Source organism: Ipomoea nil, unplaced genomic scaffold (assembly GCF_001879475.1).
Source record: "Ipomoea nil cultivar Tokyo-kokei standard unplaced genomic scaffold, Asagao_1.1 scaffold2480, whole genome shotgun sequence".
Lineage (NCBI taxonomy): Eukaryota > Viridiplantae > Streptophyta > Magnoliopsida > Solanales > Convolvulaceae > Ipomoea > Ipomoea nil.
In genome coordinates this window covers 242,967-263,980 of record NW_017618908.1, presented here as the reverse complement: position 1 = coordinate 263,980, position 21,014 = coordinate 242,967, and the positions used below count along the sequence as shown (strand labels likewise).

At 35.1% G+C, this 21,014-nt stretch overlaps 4 protein-coding genes across 5 annotated transcripts; all 4 read right to left on the bottom strand.

Annotated features, from left to right (window-relative positions):
* Positions 1 to 989: 989 nt before the first annotated feature.
* LOC109152833 (dehydration-responsive element-binding protein 1E-like) lies at positions 990 to 1,940 on the bottom strand. Its single transcript, XM_019300492.1, has one exon. The coding sequence runs from the start codon at positions 1,862 to 1,864 to the stop codon at positions 1,151 to 1,153; it is 714 nt and encodes a 237-aa protein (XP_019156037.1). The 5' UTR covers positions 1,865 to 1,940; the 3' UTR covers positions 990 to 1,150.
* Positions 1,941 to 8,269: 6,329 nt separating this feature from the next.
* Positions 8,270 to 9,237, bottom strand: LOC109152851 (ethylene-responsive transcription factor ERF025-like). Its single transcript, XM_019300518.1, has one exon. The coding sequence runs from the start codon at positions 9,216 to 9,218 to the stop codon at positions 8,631 to 8,633; it is 588 nt and encodes a 195-aa protein (XP_019156063.1). The 5' UTR covers positions 9,219 to 9,237; the 3' UTR covers positions 8,270 to 8,630.
* A 2,974-nt stretch (positions 9,238 to 12,211) lies between these two features.
* Positions 12,212 to 15,832, bottom strand: LOC109152818 (lysophospholipid acyltransferase 1-like). 2 transcript variants are annotated; one of them, XM_019300475.1, is made up of 8 exons: positions 15,297 to 15,832; positions 14,815 to 14,870; positions 13,974 to 14,194; positions 13,471 to 13,882; positions 13,155 to 13,240; positions 12,844 to 12,907; positions 12,647 to 12,759; positions 12,212 to 12,555 (listed from the first exon to the last, which is right to left on the bottom strand). In XM_019300475.1, exons 1-8 carry the CDS (start codon positions 15,593 to 15,595, stop codon positions 12,415 to 12,417), a joined length of 1,392 nt encoding a protein of 463 aa, XP_019156020.1. In that variant the 5' UTR covers positions 15,596 to 15,832; the 3' UTR covers positions 12,212 to 12,414. The 2 variants fall into 2 exon arrangements, 1 of the variants encoding a protein (XP_019156020.1); XR_002049422.1 differs by having other exon boundaries at positions 12,439 to 12,555; positions 12,647 to 12,749.
* Positions 15,833 to 16,689: 857 nt separating this feature from the next.
* LOC109152822 (F-box protein PP2-A12-like) lies at positions 16,690 to 18,999 on the bottom strand. The gene is made up of 3 exons (XM_019300479.1): positions 18,555 to 18,999; positions 18,190 to 18,308; positions 16,690 to 17,334 (listed from the first exon to the last, which is right to left on the bottom strand). Exons 1-3 carry the CDS (start codon positions 18,879 to 18,881, stop codon positions 16,926 to 16,928), a joined length of 855 nt encoding a protein of 284 aa, XP_019156024.1. The 5' UTR covers positions 18,882 to 18,999; the 3' UTR covers positions 16,690 to 16,925.
* Positions 19,000 to 21,014: the final 2,015 nt, after the last annotated feature.

The following is a 21,014-nucleotide window of genomic DNA, read 5'->3' as shown; positions in this document are numbered from 1 at the left end:
AAATTTTATTATTTTGGTCAATTTGATCCCTAAAATGATTTTTTTTTTTGAAAGCCAACAACGTTGGTATATATTAATGAATGAACGAAACAATAGAGTCAGAATGGATAGCATCCTAATACAAAGACTGTTCCTGACTGAAAGCTAACAACGCTAGTGTATGAGCATGTAAATTAACTGATCAAGAAACAACGCTTAATGAGCAATAACTGAACGAGGATAAAATCGTCCAGCACTGATCCACAACCATCCCAACATAAGACAAGATAGTCGTACGACCTGCAAGGAACTACGTAACTCTAGGCAATCTGTGAGGAGATCCACATTTAACTCGTTCCGTGTCATGAGCCAAGATAGAGCCTCTTTGTATGTCAGTGCCTCTGCCATAAGGAGTGAGAAGTAACCGGGGAGTTTGCCATTTGTTGCCGCCTTGAACGAGCCGTCCGGATTGAGGAGTACCACGCCATAAGTTGCGTCGCCGGTAGCCGGTCGGTATCTGACATCCACATAGCACCGCGATCGGGTCCAAGGCGTTGCTGCTGCTGCTTCTGATGCGTCCAACTGCTGCCGAGGAGTGCAGTACGTGATGAGCTCGACCGTATGCTTGAAGAGTAGCAGCCGCCCTTCTCCATACTGCTTCCGGGCGTGCCAACATGCCATCCCATAGGGCTCCATTCTGGGCGTTCCAAAGGTGGTAAAGTACTGCCACCGCCAATTTGATCCCTAAAATGATTTAATTGATGAAACTTTAAACAATTCTATAATCAAATTAATTGAAATTGAAAACTAAGAATTACATTGACAGTTGAAAAACAATTGAGAGACCAAAATGTTTATTTTCCCACTTGAAATATTTTCCAACTCTCTTTCTACTTACATAATTGAAAAAATAATACTTAAATCTACTCCGTCGTGGCCTTTTTATTCTCCAAACACAATTTTTTTTTTTTTTTATGTAGACATACAGAAAATAAGAAATACAAAAAATGTACAGCTTAAAACTTCTGTTATTGACTGTATTACAATGTAGTATGAGGCCACAATTATGCCGCTCCACCCACTAAATTAAGATAAAGATTACAACCTACTCTACATAATAATTAAGGTAAAGATTGTATTGAATTGAATAGTATTATACACGGTGGTGAAGTCAAATAGAATAACTCCATAGTGAGACTTCTACTACGTCGTCACTCCCAAGTTGGTCAGCTTGATCCCAAGTGGTGAAAGCATTAATATTCCCCAGTTGCATGCATGCCGGCGAGTACAGCACCGCCTCCGCCATCTTTTCAATCATTCCGTCCACGCCCATCTCCTCCTCGTCGATGTTAGAAACGTCTATTCTCATCAATTTGCTTTCCACTTCCTCCTCCACTACTTTCGCTACTGCCGTCGTCGTCGTCGTCTCCCTGAAGCCCTCGGCGGCCATCACCGCCGCTCTCCGGATATCCTTAGCGTCCTTGGACACCGGCACCGGCAGGCGCCACACGGAATCAGCGAAGTTGAGCGTTGCAAACTGGCCTCTGAGCGCCAATGCCGCCACGTCGTGAGCTCGCGCCGCCATTTCCGGAGTAGGGTAACTTCCCACCCATATCCTCTTCTGGTTGATCGGCTCCCGGAGCTCGCAAACCCATTTCCCGTTCCCCCTCCGCCGCACTCCCCTGTACACCGGGTGCCGAGTCTCCTTGAACTTCTTCCTCCCCGCCGGCCTCTTGGGTTTCCTCGCCAAAACATCCTCGTCGGAATGCGCAGCCATGCAGTTGGAAGAAGAACATGATCCTCCGGATACTGAAGAGGTCGCCGGCGGCAGTTGACCACTTTCCCTGAATCTAAATCCCACCGACGAACATGCTGATTCATTCATATTAGTACGTTCACAGATATCAATTATTATCTATCAGAGCAACGTAAAATAATAGCGTTAGTTTATCCGAGAGTGAGTGTGGAATTGTGGATAGGTGGTATTACAGATATATAGATTATGCTACGTGGAAAAACATCATTGAACTGATTATGCACGTGGCTACGACATAGACACGCACTACCGGTGGGACAGTCTATCCGAGTATGTATTCATTAAAAAACATTGGAAAAGTTCATATTTTCAGTCAAATGTGGGGACTGATGACTTTGAGCCAAAAAGAGGTTGGTTGGAGGCTGCGCAATGCACACAGCACACGGGTAATACGCAGAATCTACTGTACGGTACTGTTAAACATCAGATCAGAGATTCAGAGGTATTGTTGTATGTCATCCGGGAATTCTTCGTTCTATGAAACGTTACGACATTTTCACACCTCAATTTTGGAACAAACAATAATATGTTAAATGTATGTAGACTTATATTGTATACGACACACAGTACAAATATTATGCATGGACTCGTTCCATATCGCACAGCGTTGAGCATATTAATAAATTTTTCACTTAGCAATAGTAAGTGGTGTCTTAGTTTGTCAGTTTACCATTCGATCAACGAATAAGTTTGTGCGCGCTTTAGTAAGGGCAATTCGTTCTCAAACTGATTCTACTGTTTGGTTATCTTCTATTCATGATTGTATTGCGCATCTTTATTAATGAGTAAATATCCAAAATGGTCCCCCGACTATAGCTAAATTCACAAATTGGTCATCAACTTTCAATTTCAACCAATTAAGTCCTTAACTTTGCAATTTTGACACGATTTGGTCCTCCATCTATTTGACCGTTTGTTGACCGTGATCGACGATCTCCAGAAGAACCTTCAGCTCTCGTCGGAGCACGTGGAGGCCTGCAGGATGACGTTGTACCGGTTCGGAAACACGTTGTCTTCTTCGCTCTGGTACGAACTCAACTATATTGAATCCAAAGGGAGGATGAAGAATGACGACCGGATTTGGTAGATTGCTTTCGGCAGTGGACTTGAATGTAACAGTGCGGTCTGGAAATGCAACTAGAACCTTAAAAAATCGATGATGGACCATGAAATTACATATATATCCTCAAAAATCACAGTCAACAAACGGTCAAATAGACAGAGGACCAGATTGTGTTAAAATTACAAAGTTAAGGACTTAATTGGTTGAAATTGAAAATTGAGGACCAATTTGTGAATTTAGCTATAGTCGATGGACCATTTTGAGTATTTACTCTTTATTAATAAAAGTTGTTATTTCCTTTTCTTTTTTTTTTTAAATAATTACTATACATACCATTTTATACCATGTATGGTTATAATTAATTAGCGCACAAAACATATAGTATTTGAATAAATATAATAGTGACATTTCACATGCCTTAAGGGAGTTCTCTTCTCTGTTTCAAAATTAATGTTTACACAAAACACATGTAAACTAACATACCACATTATACTGGATATATGCATGCTGCATGCATTACATATATAAAACATAATTAATTATATTAATCTCCAGTGCAAGCATTCCTTACTATATATGTCGTCTAATCATAACGTGTCGCAATAATATAATGTATGCCATAACTTATAATAATATATATTCGTCTTCTCTAAACAATGTATTATTATATTGCTGACATTTTTAAACCACTTTCTCTGATCTGAAACCAAATCCACGACGGCGGCCGTTCATTCTGATCCGACGTGGAACATACTGATTCGTTCACACAGATATCAGAGCAACGTGAACTAACGTTTATCCGAGAGTGAGTACTATACAGTGTATTACAGATTTTGGGTAAGGATGAATTATTTATATGAACTAAATAAATCATATTAGTTCACAAATCCACGTGGCTACGACATAAACGCGCACTACGGGTGGGTGTGGACGTGGGGTCCACCCGAGTATTCATTAGAAAAGTTCTCATTTTTTTAACAACTTATCACTGCCTTCTGTTGACCACAATACTCACTAATTAACCAACTTTGTCTGCACATGTAACTATGGACCATGCTTGTGTAAACACATTTATACCACGAAAATTGTACATTGAATAATGCGACTAAATCTCAACTTACATCTCATCATAATCATAATTTTATTAATACTAAATCAAAACATGTTACGTGTCAAAACATTCTTATTACGTGTCGTGATTTCTTTTTTATTATTTAAAAATATGCATATGAAAATTACACAAGAAATTAAAGGTAAATCTTCTACAACGAGCTCGGCTGAGAAATGATTGGTAAGAATATAACCAAACATGTGATTTTTCAAGTTCGAGTATTATGCTACACTCACTCGTCTATTCCTTTAAGAACTACGTGACTTAATAAATAAATAAAAGTGTGTCACTCTTATAATATGGCATCATATGTGCACATAGTACAAAACATAGTAGAAGCCTAGGAGTACAATTATTAAAATTTATGTCACGTGTCATAATTTTATTGATAAAAGAGAAAAATAAATAAAATCATATTGTCTACTTCTCCCCCCCCCCCCCAAATAGATCAGAACATGTCACATATGTTTATTGATAGAAGATTAACAAATGAATAAAATCAACGCCACTCTCTCATTTTTTATTTTTTCCATTTGAATTATAACATGTCACGTATATAGACGATAGTACAAATTAAATAGAATAGAAATTGAGAACACAAGTAGTCAGTAGTATTATCGTTGATAGAAATTAGTGATGTGGTAGTACAGCATGAATTTTCGCAATCGAGTGTGGGAACTGAGGATTTTACAAGGCGTTTGGTTGGAAGGCTGGAAATCATGAAGAAATGAATTATAATTCGGTGAAATTGAAGGTGAGAATAAAGTATAAATTCAAAGTACATTGTTTGATAGATAGAAATAGAAGTACGGGGTATTGAAAATGAATAAGTGATATAAAGACTAAAATACCCTTGTATAATAATAATAATAATAATAATTTGCTTGAAGAGCAAATATGTCAACACAGTACATTTTCTTCTTCCATTTTCCATGGAATTGGAATTCATATGGAGGAGTACATGAATATCAATTCGATTAACAAAAGGAGAGAATGGTAATTTTTCAATTAAACAATATAATTTGACAGCATGACAGGTCAAAAAATTATTGCATTGTGAAAAAATTGTAATTACAGTGTATCAAACCCCAGGATGCATGGTTGAAAATATGAGTTAATTCCAGCAATGGTCCTCCGACTATATTGATTTTCCAAAATTAGTCCTTGACTTTTAATTTGGACACTTTAGGTCCCTTGACTTTCAATTTCTTTCCGATTGAGGTCCTTTCGTCAGAATACGGTTAATTGAATTTTAAATGAAGGGGTAAATTCATCATTTCACCTGCCTATGTATTATTCTTAGTATTTCTCCATTATATACGCGATATATATGAAGATAATCTTAGTCGAAACCCTAAAATGTTCCTCGTCGTTCCCCATTTGCTGACTACTCGTGTGTGCGTTCCTCTATTATTGAGATATTTACAAGGTATAACAGCGAAATACGAAGGGAGAAATACAAAGAATAATGCATAGGCAGGCGAAAGGACAAGTTTACCCCTTCATTTAAAATCTAATGAATCGTATTCTAACGAAAGGACCTCAATTGGAAAGAAATTGAAAATTAAGGGACCTAAAGTGTCCAAATTAAAAGTCAGGGACTAATTTTGAAAAATCACTATAGTCGGAGGACCATTGCTGGAATTAACTCTTCAAAATATTTAAGGCAAAAAAGGTTTGGTAGGAGGCTGCGCAATGAACACAGTACACGTGTAATACGGAGAATGTTACCGAGGTAATGCTGGGGAATTCTTCTACAAAACGTAACGCCATTTTCACACGTCAATTTCGAACAGACAAATTAAATATGTTTGTCGAAATTACTTATAGTGTCTACTACACACGGATACTACATATAGTATGACTCGTTCCATATATATCGCACGTTGCAATGTTTTGGCGTAATATAATTGCAAGTTTAATCATTTCCTTATGTACATGATTTAGGTAGAAAATTTAACAGTCTATCACCACTAATTGACTAAAGTTTGATCCTATAATCACTTATTTAAAATGGTAACAAATGTATCATCACACTATATAGTAATTAATAAAGAAGTTTGTTGGATAAAACATAAAAAAGAGTGATGCATATCGAAGAAAAATAAAAAAGAATGAGGAAACATAGTTTGCAACTTTGATTTCTTAGAGCATATATATATTTTAGGATAAATTTCATAAAAAAAAATTAATTTTTTAAGCGATTCATCACAATAAAAAATTATTAAAAAAAATAAATGTTATCAAACTTGATTCATAATAAAAATCTTAGAATAGCCATTCACATAAATATTTTTTAAACATAATGATGACACCTTAACTCACAACTACTTAGTTCCGAAGCGTCTAACTCAAAACCAAAGTATATTACTATGTTTTTTGGAGGATAATTAAGTATGACATTATTTTATTAATTAATTATAACTAACACATTATAACAATTTTTTTTTTTATTATTGAAATATTACCATTGAGTGATGGAGAAAGGACCACATAAGACTTATGGTTTTTAACTTTTCACATACAATTGAATGCGTTTTTTTTGTGCAACAGAAAAAAAAAATGCATATTCAATTGTATGTGATAAGTTGAAAAGTATTTATTATTGTTATATTCGTATGAATTTGTTACCATTAAGTGATGGAGAAAAGACCACATAAACTTTATGGTTTTCAACTTTTCACATACAACTGAATACGCTATATATTAGGATTATAGGATATTGTTCGTAAATAAAAGGTTTGGACTTTGGAGGGTGACTATGTCGACGTTATGGATGATGATAGTAACAGATAGATGGACGCTTTAGACAGTCAAAGATATAAGGGCCCACACTCTACAGACAGTAAAAAAACAGAAAACAAAAAACAAAAGGATGTCCCAATAAAGATTATAAAATAACTTTACCACTTTTGAAAATCTGAATAATTGTTTTCTGTCTCCAATCCCGACCGACTTCCTCACCTACTCCATCAACATCTTTTGACTCTTTCTATCATCGTCATCAAACTTGCAAACTACTTACTTTTGAAGCTTTTAAGTAATTTTTTGAATTTTAATATTTTAGAATTAATTAAACACTCATATTAATTATTGATTAATTAAATCAAATAATTAATAGTGGTAAAATAAGTTAAAATTAATTAATAGGTTAATTATTTTACCAAACATGACCTATATGTTACTGTAACATATCACGTGCTAAAAGTTTGAACTTAAGTTATTTGGGTGAGGGACATACAACCCTCAATGTGTACATAGATAATTTTGCAATTGTTCAATTAAGATTACATTATGCTTATCACAATTAATGAAAGAATTCCGTCTCGGTTGACAGAGCCATAAACCTTAAAATATTGTGTCAAAAATAAGAGGAAAATATTGTGAAATGCCTAATAAAAACACCGGAAATCAAGAAAAAAATGTACCGTGCAAAAACCTTGAAAAAGGTAGGAAAAAATTCAGTATAGACAGATACTATGCTTCAATAATATGTATAGACAGATACTATGCTTCAATTCATATCGATTTTCAATTGTTTGTAAGTTTCACTAATATAATATTATTGTCTGTGTTTCTCATTTGTTGACTAAAAATGATAATTCTTTGACTTCATACTCCAGCTTTTTACACATTTTAATTATGTTTCAAGTTTACTTCTATCAAACCATCGTGATTAACAAGTTAATTAATTTATATTTCTTTATACATTATTCCATGTTATACTGGCACAAATGCACAATCTTCCAATTCATACACGTCCATATTAATTCCATTACAATGGCGCAGCACCTACCATACATCTATATAAAGAATTTGGTATTCAGTATTCACGTTACTATGAGACTAATAATTCAAATTCTGCCCGGACCACACCTATAATTTGAAATCTAGCTTACGGTTATATTAACATTTCGTTTACTATTTATTCCATGTTGTTGGTGCCATATTCGTCACATTCATCATATCGGGAGGCTAATATGTGCGCGACTGAATGACATCCAAATTTCAAGGTCTTCAGCTTGGATTACATGTTTCAATTCTAAGGAGCTCTGATCTTCATATATGGTCATTGTTATATCGCGAATTGATCAGGCTTTATGATTTAAAAAAAAAAAAATTATTCTTCAAATATGATCAAACCTTGGAAGGCTCCAGCAATATTATGTATGTGCAAATGAAATCATTTAATTATATTATTAGATGTTAGTGTTTTTGTGAAGTTGTCCTTCCAAGCTAGCCTACCCACTTGTTGTATATGTCTGTTGGTATGTATTGTCAGTTGTATTAACTAACCATGTTTTATTTTAAATTCCAATATGTGTCAGCCTGTCATATAAACGTACGTTCTGGGGGCCAATATGTAACCAAACCATTAAGACCATGAAAAGTAAAAGCTAGGAAACCCAAAAAGGTAATCATCTTACCATCTTATCTTATTACCTTAGCTTCTTACAACTCTTAATACAAATTAAAAAAAAAAAAAAAAACATTAAGTCATACATAATTTGATTCAATCTTCATTAACTAAATCAAACACGTGCATGCAATTCCGTCCATGCTGGCAAACGGGAACGTTCCTTGTTGTATTATTTTCTTAATAATATAATGGAATATTGCATGAGATCAGATGTCATGCATGGAATAGATTTTAGGTTAGTTTAATAGCTCCATAGATGACTTTCAGCGTCGGAATTCCAGCTGGGAGAATCATCGGACGACACGGGGTTTATTCTCGGTGGACTCACCATCATTCCTCCCGCCATGTCCACCAGCAAATTAGGCATATCGAATAACGCTTCTTCATCGATGTATTCGCCGGCGGGAGGGGGCTGGGCGTCGTTTCTTAGTTGACGACTAGAGGCGGTGCCGGCGGGCTGATCACCACTACTTTGCACCTGAAACATGGCGGCTCCGCTGGTGGCAGCGCTTCTGATATCCGCCGGCGAGGAGGTGGCGGGTACCGGATAGCGAGACGCGTGGGCGGGGAAGTTCAGTACGGCTTCGCTTCCCCTTAGTGCGAGGGCAGCCACGTCGTATGCCGCCGCAGCCATCTCCGGCGTGGGGTAAGTCCCCAGCCATATTCGGGTCGTCTTTCTGGGCTCGCGTATCTCCGAGACCCACTTGCCGCCCCGACTCCGTATCCCGCGATACATTATTGGGTGTTTCCCGGCTGAGGTGGCGCGGCTGGGGGATGGAACGGAGTCAGCTGCAGGGTGGTGTAGTGATTGTGAATAACGGTCAGCCATGAAGATAATGCCAATCTATTTAAATATATATATGTTTTGTGTGTATATAAATATATATAGAACGGAGGGTTTATTATATATTTATATTGGAGGCTGGGGCCTGGGGGAATGAATTGAATGGATAAAGAAATTAAGTATGGTATACGTAAAACCGTGGGCAAGCCGCGGAGGATACGATCATGAATATTTAATATATATTGGGAAGAATGAATATATATATATATATATATATATATATATATCATCATATTTAAACTTATAGTCGGTACTGTGGGGATAATACAATTAAAAGACATTATGTTTGTATTGTATTGGTACAATAAGTTGAGTTGTAAATTACTCTGTATATATATTAAAGAGATCAAATTGAATTTTTTTTTGGCTTAAAAAGATTACAGCTTAATCTTGAGGGTAGGTGAAGAAGGTAAATGGTTTATAAAATTTTTAAAGTACTTGAATATTAGTGGTTTAGGTGAATTCTAGGGGATAATAAAGCTAATTAAACTAATGACTTCTTTAGATTAATAAATTAGTAGAGTTGTGTCTTGAGTATAGATTTTTTTTTTTTTTTTTGGTTGAATATATTAAAGGTGGATCGATCATTTAAAAACTATATATATTATTCGATATTAAGGTTTAGGTTTGTTTATTGTGCATGGGTTGGGAACAGGGGTTTTCCATGCCATATATACACCTCGTGGCCATGCAATACGACGTTGTCATCAACTGAAAGTGACAGAAATGGCTTAAACATATCTTTACATCTTAAGAATTCCTTGTACTATATAGCTGCGCAGTTATCTGCTGCATGTGTGTCCAACATATATATATATATATATATATTTATATATATATATATATATATATATGGTTGAGTTCACATGAGAACCACAATATATTTATATATAGGATTGTACGGATTACGGGCACACAACTAATTAATATCATGAACACAATTTAACACACAATAATACATGTAAACATCAAGTTTCGAACCCAGACTCTATTAATTAACAAACCTTTGTCACACGATATACAAACTATGACACACTACTACACTAGTCTGCACAGTCCTTTATAATATAGTGATCCTCATTTGAACTCAACTCTCTCTCTCTCTCTCTCTCTCTCTCTCTCTCTCTCTATATATATATATATATATATATATATATATATATATATGAAAATCATGTCTGATCTTAGGTAAGAATTGGCTGAATTGCATGAGTCCACAGAATCTATTAAATAAATGCACACACAACTACTCCAAAGTTGTCATCTAAGTGTATTTGGGAGTAAATTGTGTGCATTAATATAATAGATTTTGTGCACTCATACACCGTACTAGTTCAATGTACAGGTTCTCACATATGAACGCGAGCTTATATATGTGTGTGTATTTTTTGATTTAGAAGAAAACTTGTAATTTTTACCCAAAGTTATACTCTGGATGAAATTCGTCTTGTGATCTTAGACAACAAATGACTATAATAGAGATAAACCATCTAGTCTAAATTACTCATAGCACCAACTCAAATCAAGAAGACAAATAAACAATTCCCACTGCACGAGAGATAAATTTAGGGCCTTGTGAAGTTGTGTATATTTATATAGTGTAAGATTATTTAATTTGCTATAACACTCTTAATCACAACCACACATAATTGAATGAGATGTGATAAGACCGATAATGATTTATATTGATGGTTTTAATGAAGATCCGTTTGAATTATTAATGGGTGGGATGGGATTTGTACTGTTGATACAAAATGGTAGGGGTACTATTACAAGAAAGCTACCGTTAACGTTGTTTTGTTGTTAACTTTTGTTGATTATATGCTTGCCTAACATTAGGAAAATGTAATTAGCAATTAATTAGGCAGTGTTGTGTTGTGTCCTGCCATGCGCTTAGTATCAAATCATATCGCCAGATTTTTAAAGGGACCATTTGCCGCAGGTAAACAGTAATAGATTTATTATTGTTGTGTTTGATATGTACGTCACTTTGTTTAGTGGTCTGGGGGCCGATGTTTCAATGGCGGATGTTTAACCAACACAACAGGTTATGTTGGTTGCACCATATGGTTGCACCATACCTGGTGCTAAAATATCTGAGGCTATCACAATTCTTAGCATTTAGTCATGTCTCTCTCTTTACGTACTGTTGTGCCAAAATCTTGACCAAAACGTTACATTGCATGTGACCTATTTCCATCCATCCCATTATTCATTCAATTCATTATTGCCAGATTGCCGGTGCATTAGGCCGCCATGGAAAAATAAATAAAAATATATATATATATATATATATATATATATATGAAATCAATTTTATTTTATTCATCTTCATCGCTTTGTTCATTAAGAAAAAGTAGGGTTTTTATCGTTTAGTGTATAATTATGTTCTTGGGATTATGGTAAGAGATATAAATAATAAATGTAACTGTGTATATTGACAAATTATTCTGTGGATTCAGATTCACTTTGTAAGATAAACTCAGATAATAAAAATACACAATTTATGTATTAAACTGAATGTTCACAATTTACATATTAACGGGGCATTTGATTGTTGGAGAGAGGGAAATCAGGGAATTACATGGGAAATGAATTGTTATTCCATGGGAGATGAATTACTAAGAATAAAGTGTAAATTTAAATTCCAATGTTTGGTATACATGAGAATTGAAAAGGAATAAGTAGTATAAAGTCCAAATGTCATTGTTGTTGTCAGGCATCAATTTTAGGTTAAAAAACAAAAGAAAAAAAGAGGAGGTAATTTTGTCTTTATCGTTATTTATTTTTTTTCCTAAAATCTATAGAATTAAAATACCAACGGGAACATGAGATTTTAATTCCATAAAAATAAAGAAATTATAATTCCATCCAATCAAACACACTGTTAGTATGATCCACACAACTGTAATAATGATCAATTCACTATATGTCTCAACTGAAAACTCGGCCCATTAGTCACCCAAGCCCATATCCTCAACAATACACACCCATTACTGGTTATGCATTAAACCGTCATTCTGATTTCTGAATTCCATTAAAAAAACAAAAATTTGTACTACAAACTTGAAATGATAATACAATGCCCAACATGGCGAAAGGAAACAGATCTCCTGCAAAACCGACAGGTCGGTCTATTAGCAGAAATTAAGGCTCTAATACTCCACCAAAAACATCTTGCTCACTGATCTTTCCGAGCCTTGGATCTCGCAGGTTTTGCTGGTTTAATGATGTTCCCGAGCATGATCAACACAACCGGCACAATCGTTCCAACATAGTACACGCTCCCGTATGCAGCAAGTGTTTCATGGAGACTCAATACCTGTAACGCATTAAACATGAAGCTATTGAAGCATATGCACTACGTTTTTCACCAAGCGATTTTCATTCTTATACAAGTCATGATTACTCACCAAGAAACCAACACACGAGTAGTTGAGAACCAAAAGGGTGTAAGCGAAGTTCATCAATGCTAGGATCTTCTTAAGGATAGCATTTCCAGTACCTTGCTGCCATCTGTAAATGGCTGTTCATATATAGACCACCCAAAATTAGAAGCAAGCAAACAATCAGGGGAAAAAAAATAAAAAAAAGGGTATGCCTAATTTACCTCTTGAACCGGCAATCATCAGAGCGGATTGTACAAAGAAAATCATATACCCGGGATATAAGCCCTGTAATGATGTCGTGGAACAAGTTACATCATTAGTCCAATGTTTAAGTCCAAAAGTCGCTAAAAATAAGTCCAAAAGAAAAAGGATGAGAAAGAACTTATTTAGGCTGGAAACGTAAAGAGAGAATCACAAATGGCTAAGGCAAGAGAATGCGTGAGAACTATTGCAATCACAAACGTAGTAACTAATTATATCGATCAATTATGCAAAGCTTTTCAAGAAATTGATGGTAAAAGTTCCGACTTACATGCCATACAGCACTGACAGTCTGCGTTGCCAGTAACTGGAAGAAACCAGGTTTCTTGCCCTTGCTGATAAGCCTCTCATAAACATCTAGAAAATAAAAAAGATAACAAGAACAAAACATAAAGTTTAGCCTTTCGAGAAATAACTACCTTTATGCCATTAACTTTGAATAGTAAAAGGAATGACATATGGAACCACAAATTTTCACCAATCTAATCAAGCCAAATGCACGAACGAGGCCACTATAACACAACTGAAATACATTAATGAAATTTAAGCTCCAAAATGACGTGCAAATGTTCGGGAAGATTACTTACAATGGCGTAGCCAGGTGCTGACTTGTATGTTCCATACAAGAGGCAACTGAACCGAACTCTTTGCCAACTCTACACCCAATATGTCAACGTTTTTTGCACGGTCCCACAGTGGTTTTGGGGGAGAAGACTCGGTCCAACCACTGAAACCCAGGCCAGAAATGATAATAGAGGCTTCTGAGATTGACCAGATAAAATAATATTTCCAACGAGCAGAGAAGCCAGACATGTACTGGTAACCAAGCCGTTTCCAGAAACCCCACTCTTGGTATAATGAATCATTAAACCTTGCAAGAGGGAAATATGGTACGAGGTACAGATACAATCCCATACAAAATGCAGCCTGAAGAAGAGCCCTTAAGGTTGGCACAAAAGGTGATGGTGACGGACGTTCTTTCCCTGCAGGCTTCCAGATCTAACCAAGATAATACAATAGTTTCAATTATTTATTAATCGTGATGATAATGAATAAATAAATAAATAAGGAAGCAACACGATCCACATACTCCTTTCCTCTCTGTCCATTCAAGGTAAGCCTTCATTTCGTACACTGGACCAGCAAAATGACTTCCACAACAAAGACAGTAACCAATGTACTCAAATAATGATGGCAATTTGAGCAAACGGTTTTGTTTCTGTGCCTCACGTAAATCATTCTCCTTCAGCAATCCATCTTGGTAATTCATCACACATGAAATGATTTTCAGTGTGATCACCATTAAAGCTCCTAAAATTTCATAAGAGATAAGGTCAACAATAATCCACACAAGACTAACTATAGATACAAGTTTTAATGTCATCACATCAAAACATCTTACCTAATGAACAGATGCAAAAAATTGTCAAGAGTAGGAAGAGAAAAAAATTAGCAACAGAAAAGTATGATGTGAGTACTTATGCACATCCAGCAAGGACCCAGAATCGAACACTAAATAGGGCACTATAACAAGGATGAAATGGAAAAAGATTCCACGGGAGGAATCCTGAAATGGACACAAATTCAATCATGTATTGTTCTCTGATTCATCATGGGCGGGAAAATTCCAACTTGCTAGATTGCTAGTTATGAAGACATTATAAGGTTTTTTAGTTTTCCATTCATTAGCAACCAAGTAAAGTAGTCTTACTTGATATTGCTGTTTTGCTATATTTTCTTTCACGCTGCTCATTAATAGGTTTGACAAATCTAGAGTACATTGTATTCTTCTAATGACATGAGTTATCTCGCAAGTTAGTTTTGGAGTTCAACACTAAAAAGTTGTGATCTTTTGAGGATGTCCTACAAAATTCCTAGGGAATAAAACATGAGAGACAACAACCGTAAGTATATCGAGAGGCAGTGCTTACCTGTAGAATCAATTCCTCCTTCCTTCCATGCATCGCCACTCATGTAGTATACATGGCTATGACAGGTAAAAACATATAGTCAAGAATTTTATAAAATCTCCCTGGAATATCAAAACTTTTAGGTTAACTTTTAAGTTTCAATAACTTAGGAAATACTTTAGCAGCCAAAAACATATGAATTCACACACATTCTTATTTCCTTCAATTCTAAGAAACATTATAATCAAGATCTAACCAGCTTAGCACTCTCATAGTGGAATACAATGTGAAATTTTTGTAATCCAAATTCTTTAACTTGAAACAGAAACTATTAAGCACTTTCCCTGAACCAACATCTAACTTCTCCCTACTCAATTAACACCTAAGCTGTGTTTGAACAAAATTATTGATATCTATATGTCTGGTAAAGCTTAATTAAACAAGTAAACCCCAATAGAAATGCAGAAAGGTGAAATCTTTGAAACTTGATAAGCTAAATGTACCATCCAATGAGGTAGCCAAAGGCGAGGAAGAAAGTGATTATCCCACAGTAAGGGCGGTAAAGAAGCATTGAAGCGTAGCCCAATAGCATGGGCACCAAGAAGTGGAGGTTGGAGGAGAAACCAAAGGACAAGTAGGAGAGAAGGGCGCCGGTGAGGGCGGCGTAGAGGTGCCTCCCGGACGAACCACCGGGGACAAAACGGTGGAGGCAGCTCACCGGAATTGTGGCTACGAAGCACAAAAGGAAGCGCAGTACCGGCACCGATACTCCGATTGCTGACGCCATTGGTTCCAGCTCCATGTCTCTCTCTTGTTGTTAGCTCAACCACTCTCCCTCAAGTCTTCGATTCCGAAGCTAAAGCAGCTAGCTATGAGGGAAGAAAGCAGAAAACGGGATTTATATACTCCGTATTTAACTGTCTGTCTGTGTATTTGGTGTACGGTAGAGCCGTAGAAATAAGATTTTTTGACTGAGAGGGATAAGATTTTGAGATACGGAAACCTCAAGGAATGGCCCTACGTCATCTTCAACATCAGACTCGAACTCTCGAAGTTAACGAAATTGGCAAACAACAAATCTATCATAAATAACCACCTTGGATGGCGTGAGCGACGTACATTATTGTCTTTTAAGAAAGATTGAGAGCTCTGGTACGAAAAAAGTGACGGTACATTCTTGTCTTTTAAGAAAGATTGAGAGCTCTCGTACGGAAAAATTAGTCTGGTCAGTATTTGCCTCTTAATTGTGTCGATTCAGTACGATGACCGATGGTTCGGTGCAAACAAAGACCTCATGGTCTGACTAAAATAATAAATCTATCAGAAATCTTAATAAATCTCGATAATTGATTTAAGTCGGACTAACTTAACCAAAATTTCAAGTTTGAACAGTTACCTTATTATAACTCATAAAAAGAATTGGTATGTAAATAATTCAGATTGATTTGAGTTGTTAGAGCTTTCAAGTTGAATTAATTATTTATGATGTATATTAATTAGTTAGTAATATGTGGTTGAATACAGTTGGCAGTAGGTGTATCACCTTCAAAGGTATTAAGGAATCTAGGGTTACAAGTTACCTAAACAACTGATAAAAATAAGGAGAATATTTACTTACGTTATACGGAATAACTTACAAACAAGAGGTGAAACGTTAAAAACTATGCAAGCAAACATTTACCCCAATTCCTTACTCTGTACTTTACACAGCTATATTATAGAAGGGTTTGACATTTCAAATTTTAAAAAATTCCAATTATATTACTTTCATTATCTTGCAAGAACCAATCTTTGACCCACCAAGAATCCATCTTTCAACTAAGAATCAATCATTTGACTAATTAAGAATGCACGCTTAACTCAATGGTTCAGTAAGTAGTAGTCTGAAACTGAGAATCTTCAAAATAAGACAATTTCAAATTAATAACAAAAATCAACACATTTGATAAAACCCCGACACTTGAAGATCACAAAGTCAAAGATACACATTTTCCTCATGAATAAAGATTTGATCCTCAAGCTACTATCACTACACTGCAGAAATATGGCTAAAATAAAAAGGAGCCATAACTCTATCATCACTAAACAATTACCACTAAGAGGAGGGCTAAACTGCAATCTAAAAAAATGCTTTAACCTCTCTTTGGCTTCATAGGGCGTACGAGGACAGAATCTACACAAAGCCCCCCCTTGGTATGGGTACAATCAATTTGAGTCATTGAAAACATTAGTTTCATCTGTGAGCTGGAATCAGCTACGATGAAATCTCCAGAATGGTGGTAAATCCATTTCCCGGGCTTGTTCAAGTAACACTGCGTTGTTGCTTGCTGGCCATCCGAGGTTGAAAGCTGGAACCGTACTGGTTTTATGTACCACCCGTGGACATGTTCTGAACTACAAACTCTACGACAAAATCTCCTGGTTGCACGCCCCAAGTGCAGCCTGAAGTAAACACTGTACGACCCTACTGGAAAAGGGAACTCTACCTCACCGTTAACTTCAAACCACCAGATTTGCTGAAGGTATGCAACTGAACCGAATCTACACAAAGTAAACAGGACAAGGCAAAATACATTAATGGTTGATCTGTGAGAACCGAACTAGAGATGCAGTAATAGGAATATAGTAAACAAACACAAACATTGAAGTCAAAATGCATTCTCTAAGCATTTGTTTTTTGGGGCAGGGGAGACCGGAGAGGCTGCAAACTAAGGAACATCCTCAAAAACGAGCACAAGAACATAACTTCCCTTTTCCAAGGTGACAACCTAATCAATCCATCACAAAAATTGGAGTAGAAATGCATTCTCTAGGCATTTGCTTGTTGGGGGAGGGGAGAGGCTGCAAACTAAGGAACATCCTCAAAAACGACACACAAGAACATAACTTCCCTTTTCCAAGGTGACAACCTAATCAATCCATCACAAAAATTGAAGTAGAAACGCATTCTCTAGGAATTTGCTTGTCAGGGGGAGGGGAGAGGCTGCAAAACTAAGGAACATCCTCAAAAACGAAGCACAACAATAATCAACTAACACTAAAACTTCCCTTTTCCGAGGTGACAATCTAATCAATCCATCACAAACATTGAAGTGGATCGGAAATGCATTCTCTAGGCATTCCCTTTTGGGGGAAGGGCGAGGCTGCAAAACTAAGGAACATCCTAATGAATGATGCACAAGAACAATCAACTTATATTACAATTCCAGGGCATTATATATGGAGCATGAATATCAAGGAACAATTTTGTTTGGTATGAGAGGATTTCATCACAACAATTGTATTTGATCAACCAATCTAAAAACACAAGCATCAATAAAGAAACATATACCCAATTCCAGTCTAATTAATCTAGACAATTCCAGTCTAATTAATCCACAGCGATTCCAGCCTCACCTTGATTCTTCGGTTGGAATTCGATTCCAGTATCTCCTATCATCTATGCCCGTTATAGCCAACCCATTTGAAGCCATTGAAAGACAAATCTTCCCAGTACTCTTATCCAACCAAACTTTCTGCAGGAAAACAAATATTTCAAATTTTCATCAGAACAATCATCAATCATCAAATCCGATGATAAAGTGAGCCCAAATCATTCAATCTTCATCAAACTTAAACAAAATTTGCAAAAACCATTTCTTTGTTAAAAAAAGAAATTCAACAATTATCAAATCTGATATGATTGCTTTTAAATTTTGATTAGACACAAGTTATTTGCAGAATTTTTACTTGATAGAATAAACAAGGGAAAAAGATCGGACCTTTGTGCCGCCATCAAAAGAATTGGGAACGCAAAGCCTGGCATAAATATCCCTTTTGCACAAATTTACCGGAAATTCCTTATCTTCAAAAACCCTTTGAATAAGCGACGCATAGTTCGCCGGAAGCTTCGATTCCCATACAAAGTCGGCGGAGGAGGCGCCCCTAAATGCTCGATTGAGCATCGCAAGCTGACAGATCTGCTGCGGGTCGAGGTGTACCAGCACCGACGCCACGCAGCTCTCCGGCAAGTCCCCGAGCCCGGGATTCGCCGGCATCGACGCGCACGCGCCGCCGTCCGGAAGCAAAAACGAGAACGCAGACCCCATCTTCCAAGATGGATGAAAGATTAAACCTCTCGATGCTATTCTCGAACGCGAAATGAAACCCCAAGCGTAGAGAGTGGAAATCTTATTCAGAAGGAATTGAAAAGGAGGAGAAAGAGGGCGAACAAACGTACAAAACAGCTGGAAGGCAATATATATTAGCAGTGGCGTACCATTAAGGTTGTACTTTTGTCCTCTTTGCTGTCTGTCTGTGTTTAAATATAATCCCAATCGCTACGCATAGTATTTGACTAGATTAAGATTTCTATGAAATTATCATATTAACCGCGTGTTTAGACTATTAATATTTCTTTTTTATTATAAAATCTTATAAAACTAAACCAATTTTCATTTTTTTTTTCATTTTGCTCAAGGTTTATTGTGTTGTGTTTCAAAACTGCCAAACACAACCTTCGATAGATCGATTAAGGACTAAGGAGCATTATCTGGATCAGGTTAGCTTAATAGATACACTATTAAGGATAATGGATAATGTTTTTTTTTTTTTTTGGTTTTACAAAATATTGGATAAAGATTATGAGGCATTAATTGGATAATAACCGTTAACACATAATAATGGCTAACGCCGTGTAATATTACACGATTTTTAGGTGTATTAAATTCATCCAATGTAGAAGGGAAGTTCTATTTACACCACCCATTTTGCTATTTACACCCCCCCTATTTAATAGGTGTAATAGCTTTATAGGGGGTGCAAATAAAAAAGTGCTTTTTGCACCACCTCATTAAATGTAGTCAAACATTAATCTTTATTTTTTATTTTTTATTTAATAATCAATCTCTTATTATTATTATTATTATTATTATTATTATTATTATTATTATTATGTTTTAATGCATAATTATTTTGTTCAATATTTTTAAAAAAAATTATTTTTAATACATATTTTTTTTAAAATTTCTATTTTCAATACATCTTTTTTTTGTTCGATACATATTTTTTTAAGTTTATATTTTCAATACTTATTTTTGTTTATGTTTTAATTTTAAATAAAGAGAAATAATAATTAATTTTGTTATTTTAATTTTTTTATAACTCAAATTTGTTGTATATATTATTTTAAATTGATTTAACTATAAATTGAAATATAAAATGATTACTAGTGATATTTGAAATAAATAAATATAAATTGATTTTCTACCTATCTTTTATAAAGATATATGTGGGTTAGAGTTCTAACAATTTTGATGTAGTTAAAATTCTATAAAGATATGTGGGTTATAGTTCTATTGAGACTTTGAAATATAAATTGATTTTCTACTTATCTTTTTATACGGTAAATACTGTAACAATTTTATAAAGATATATGGGTTAGAGTTCTAACAATTTTGATGTAGTTAAAATTCTAATCATAAAATAAGTGGAGGTCAAAGGCTTCTAATCATAAAATAAGTCTACTGCATGTGTTCCTACCCTCTTTCTATTTTGAATTTTGTATTTATGGTCGTCCTTCCGTCTCTGTAAAATAGTTTCCTACAATTGTGTATTCTTTGTAGTATATGTTGCTCTATGTACTCAATATTACTCAATAAATTGATTTTCTACCTATCTTTTTTATATTGTATTATTGTAAATACAATAAATTGATTAATTTACAACTCTATTCACAACAAATTAAATTAATTCAGTATATAGATAGACTCACAAGTCACCCAATAAATAAAATCACAAATTCAGTACTCTTTATACTATAATTTTCTCTCTTGAAATGGAACAATGAGATTGTTATTTAGTCAATTGAGAAATTATATCTAATTTAAATGAGTCCTAATTACCTAGCAAGGAAGAACAAACTGGCTTAAAATACAAATAGCAACACTCATAGAAATAAATAACAATTCAAATAACAACTTAAAATACCTCATAATGTCTATGACTTTGATTTTGATCATTGTAACTAAGTAACTGGCTTTGATTATGATTATTGTAAAAAAAAAAAAAAAAAAAAATCTTCTATCTAATGATCCATGACTTATAGATTGTGTGATACATAGGCTCTGTTTACATTAGTTTGTTTACATATTAAAATTTAACATTTTGTCTTTAAATTAATTAAGAGAAATAATTTTATTAGTTATATTGTCTTTATTTTTCTCCAATGTAAAAATTCTTTA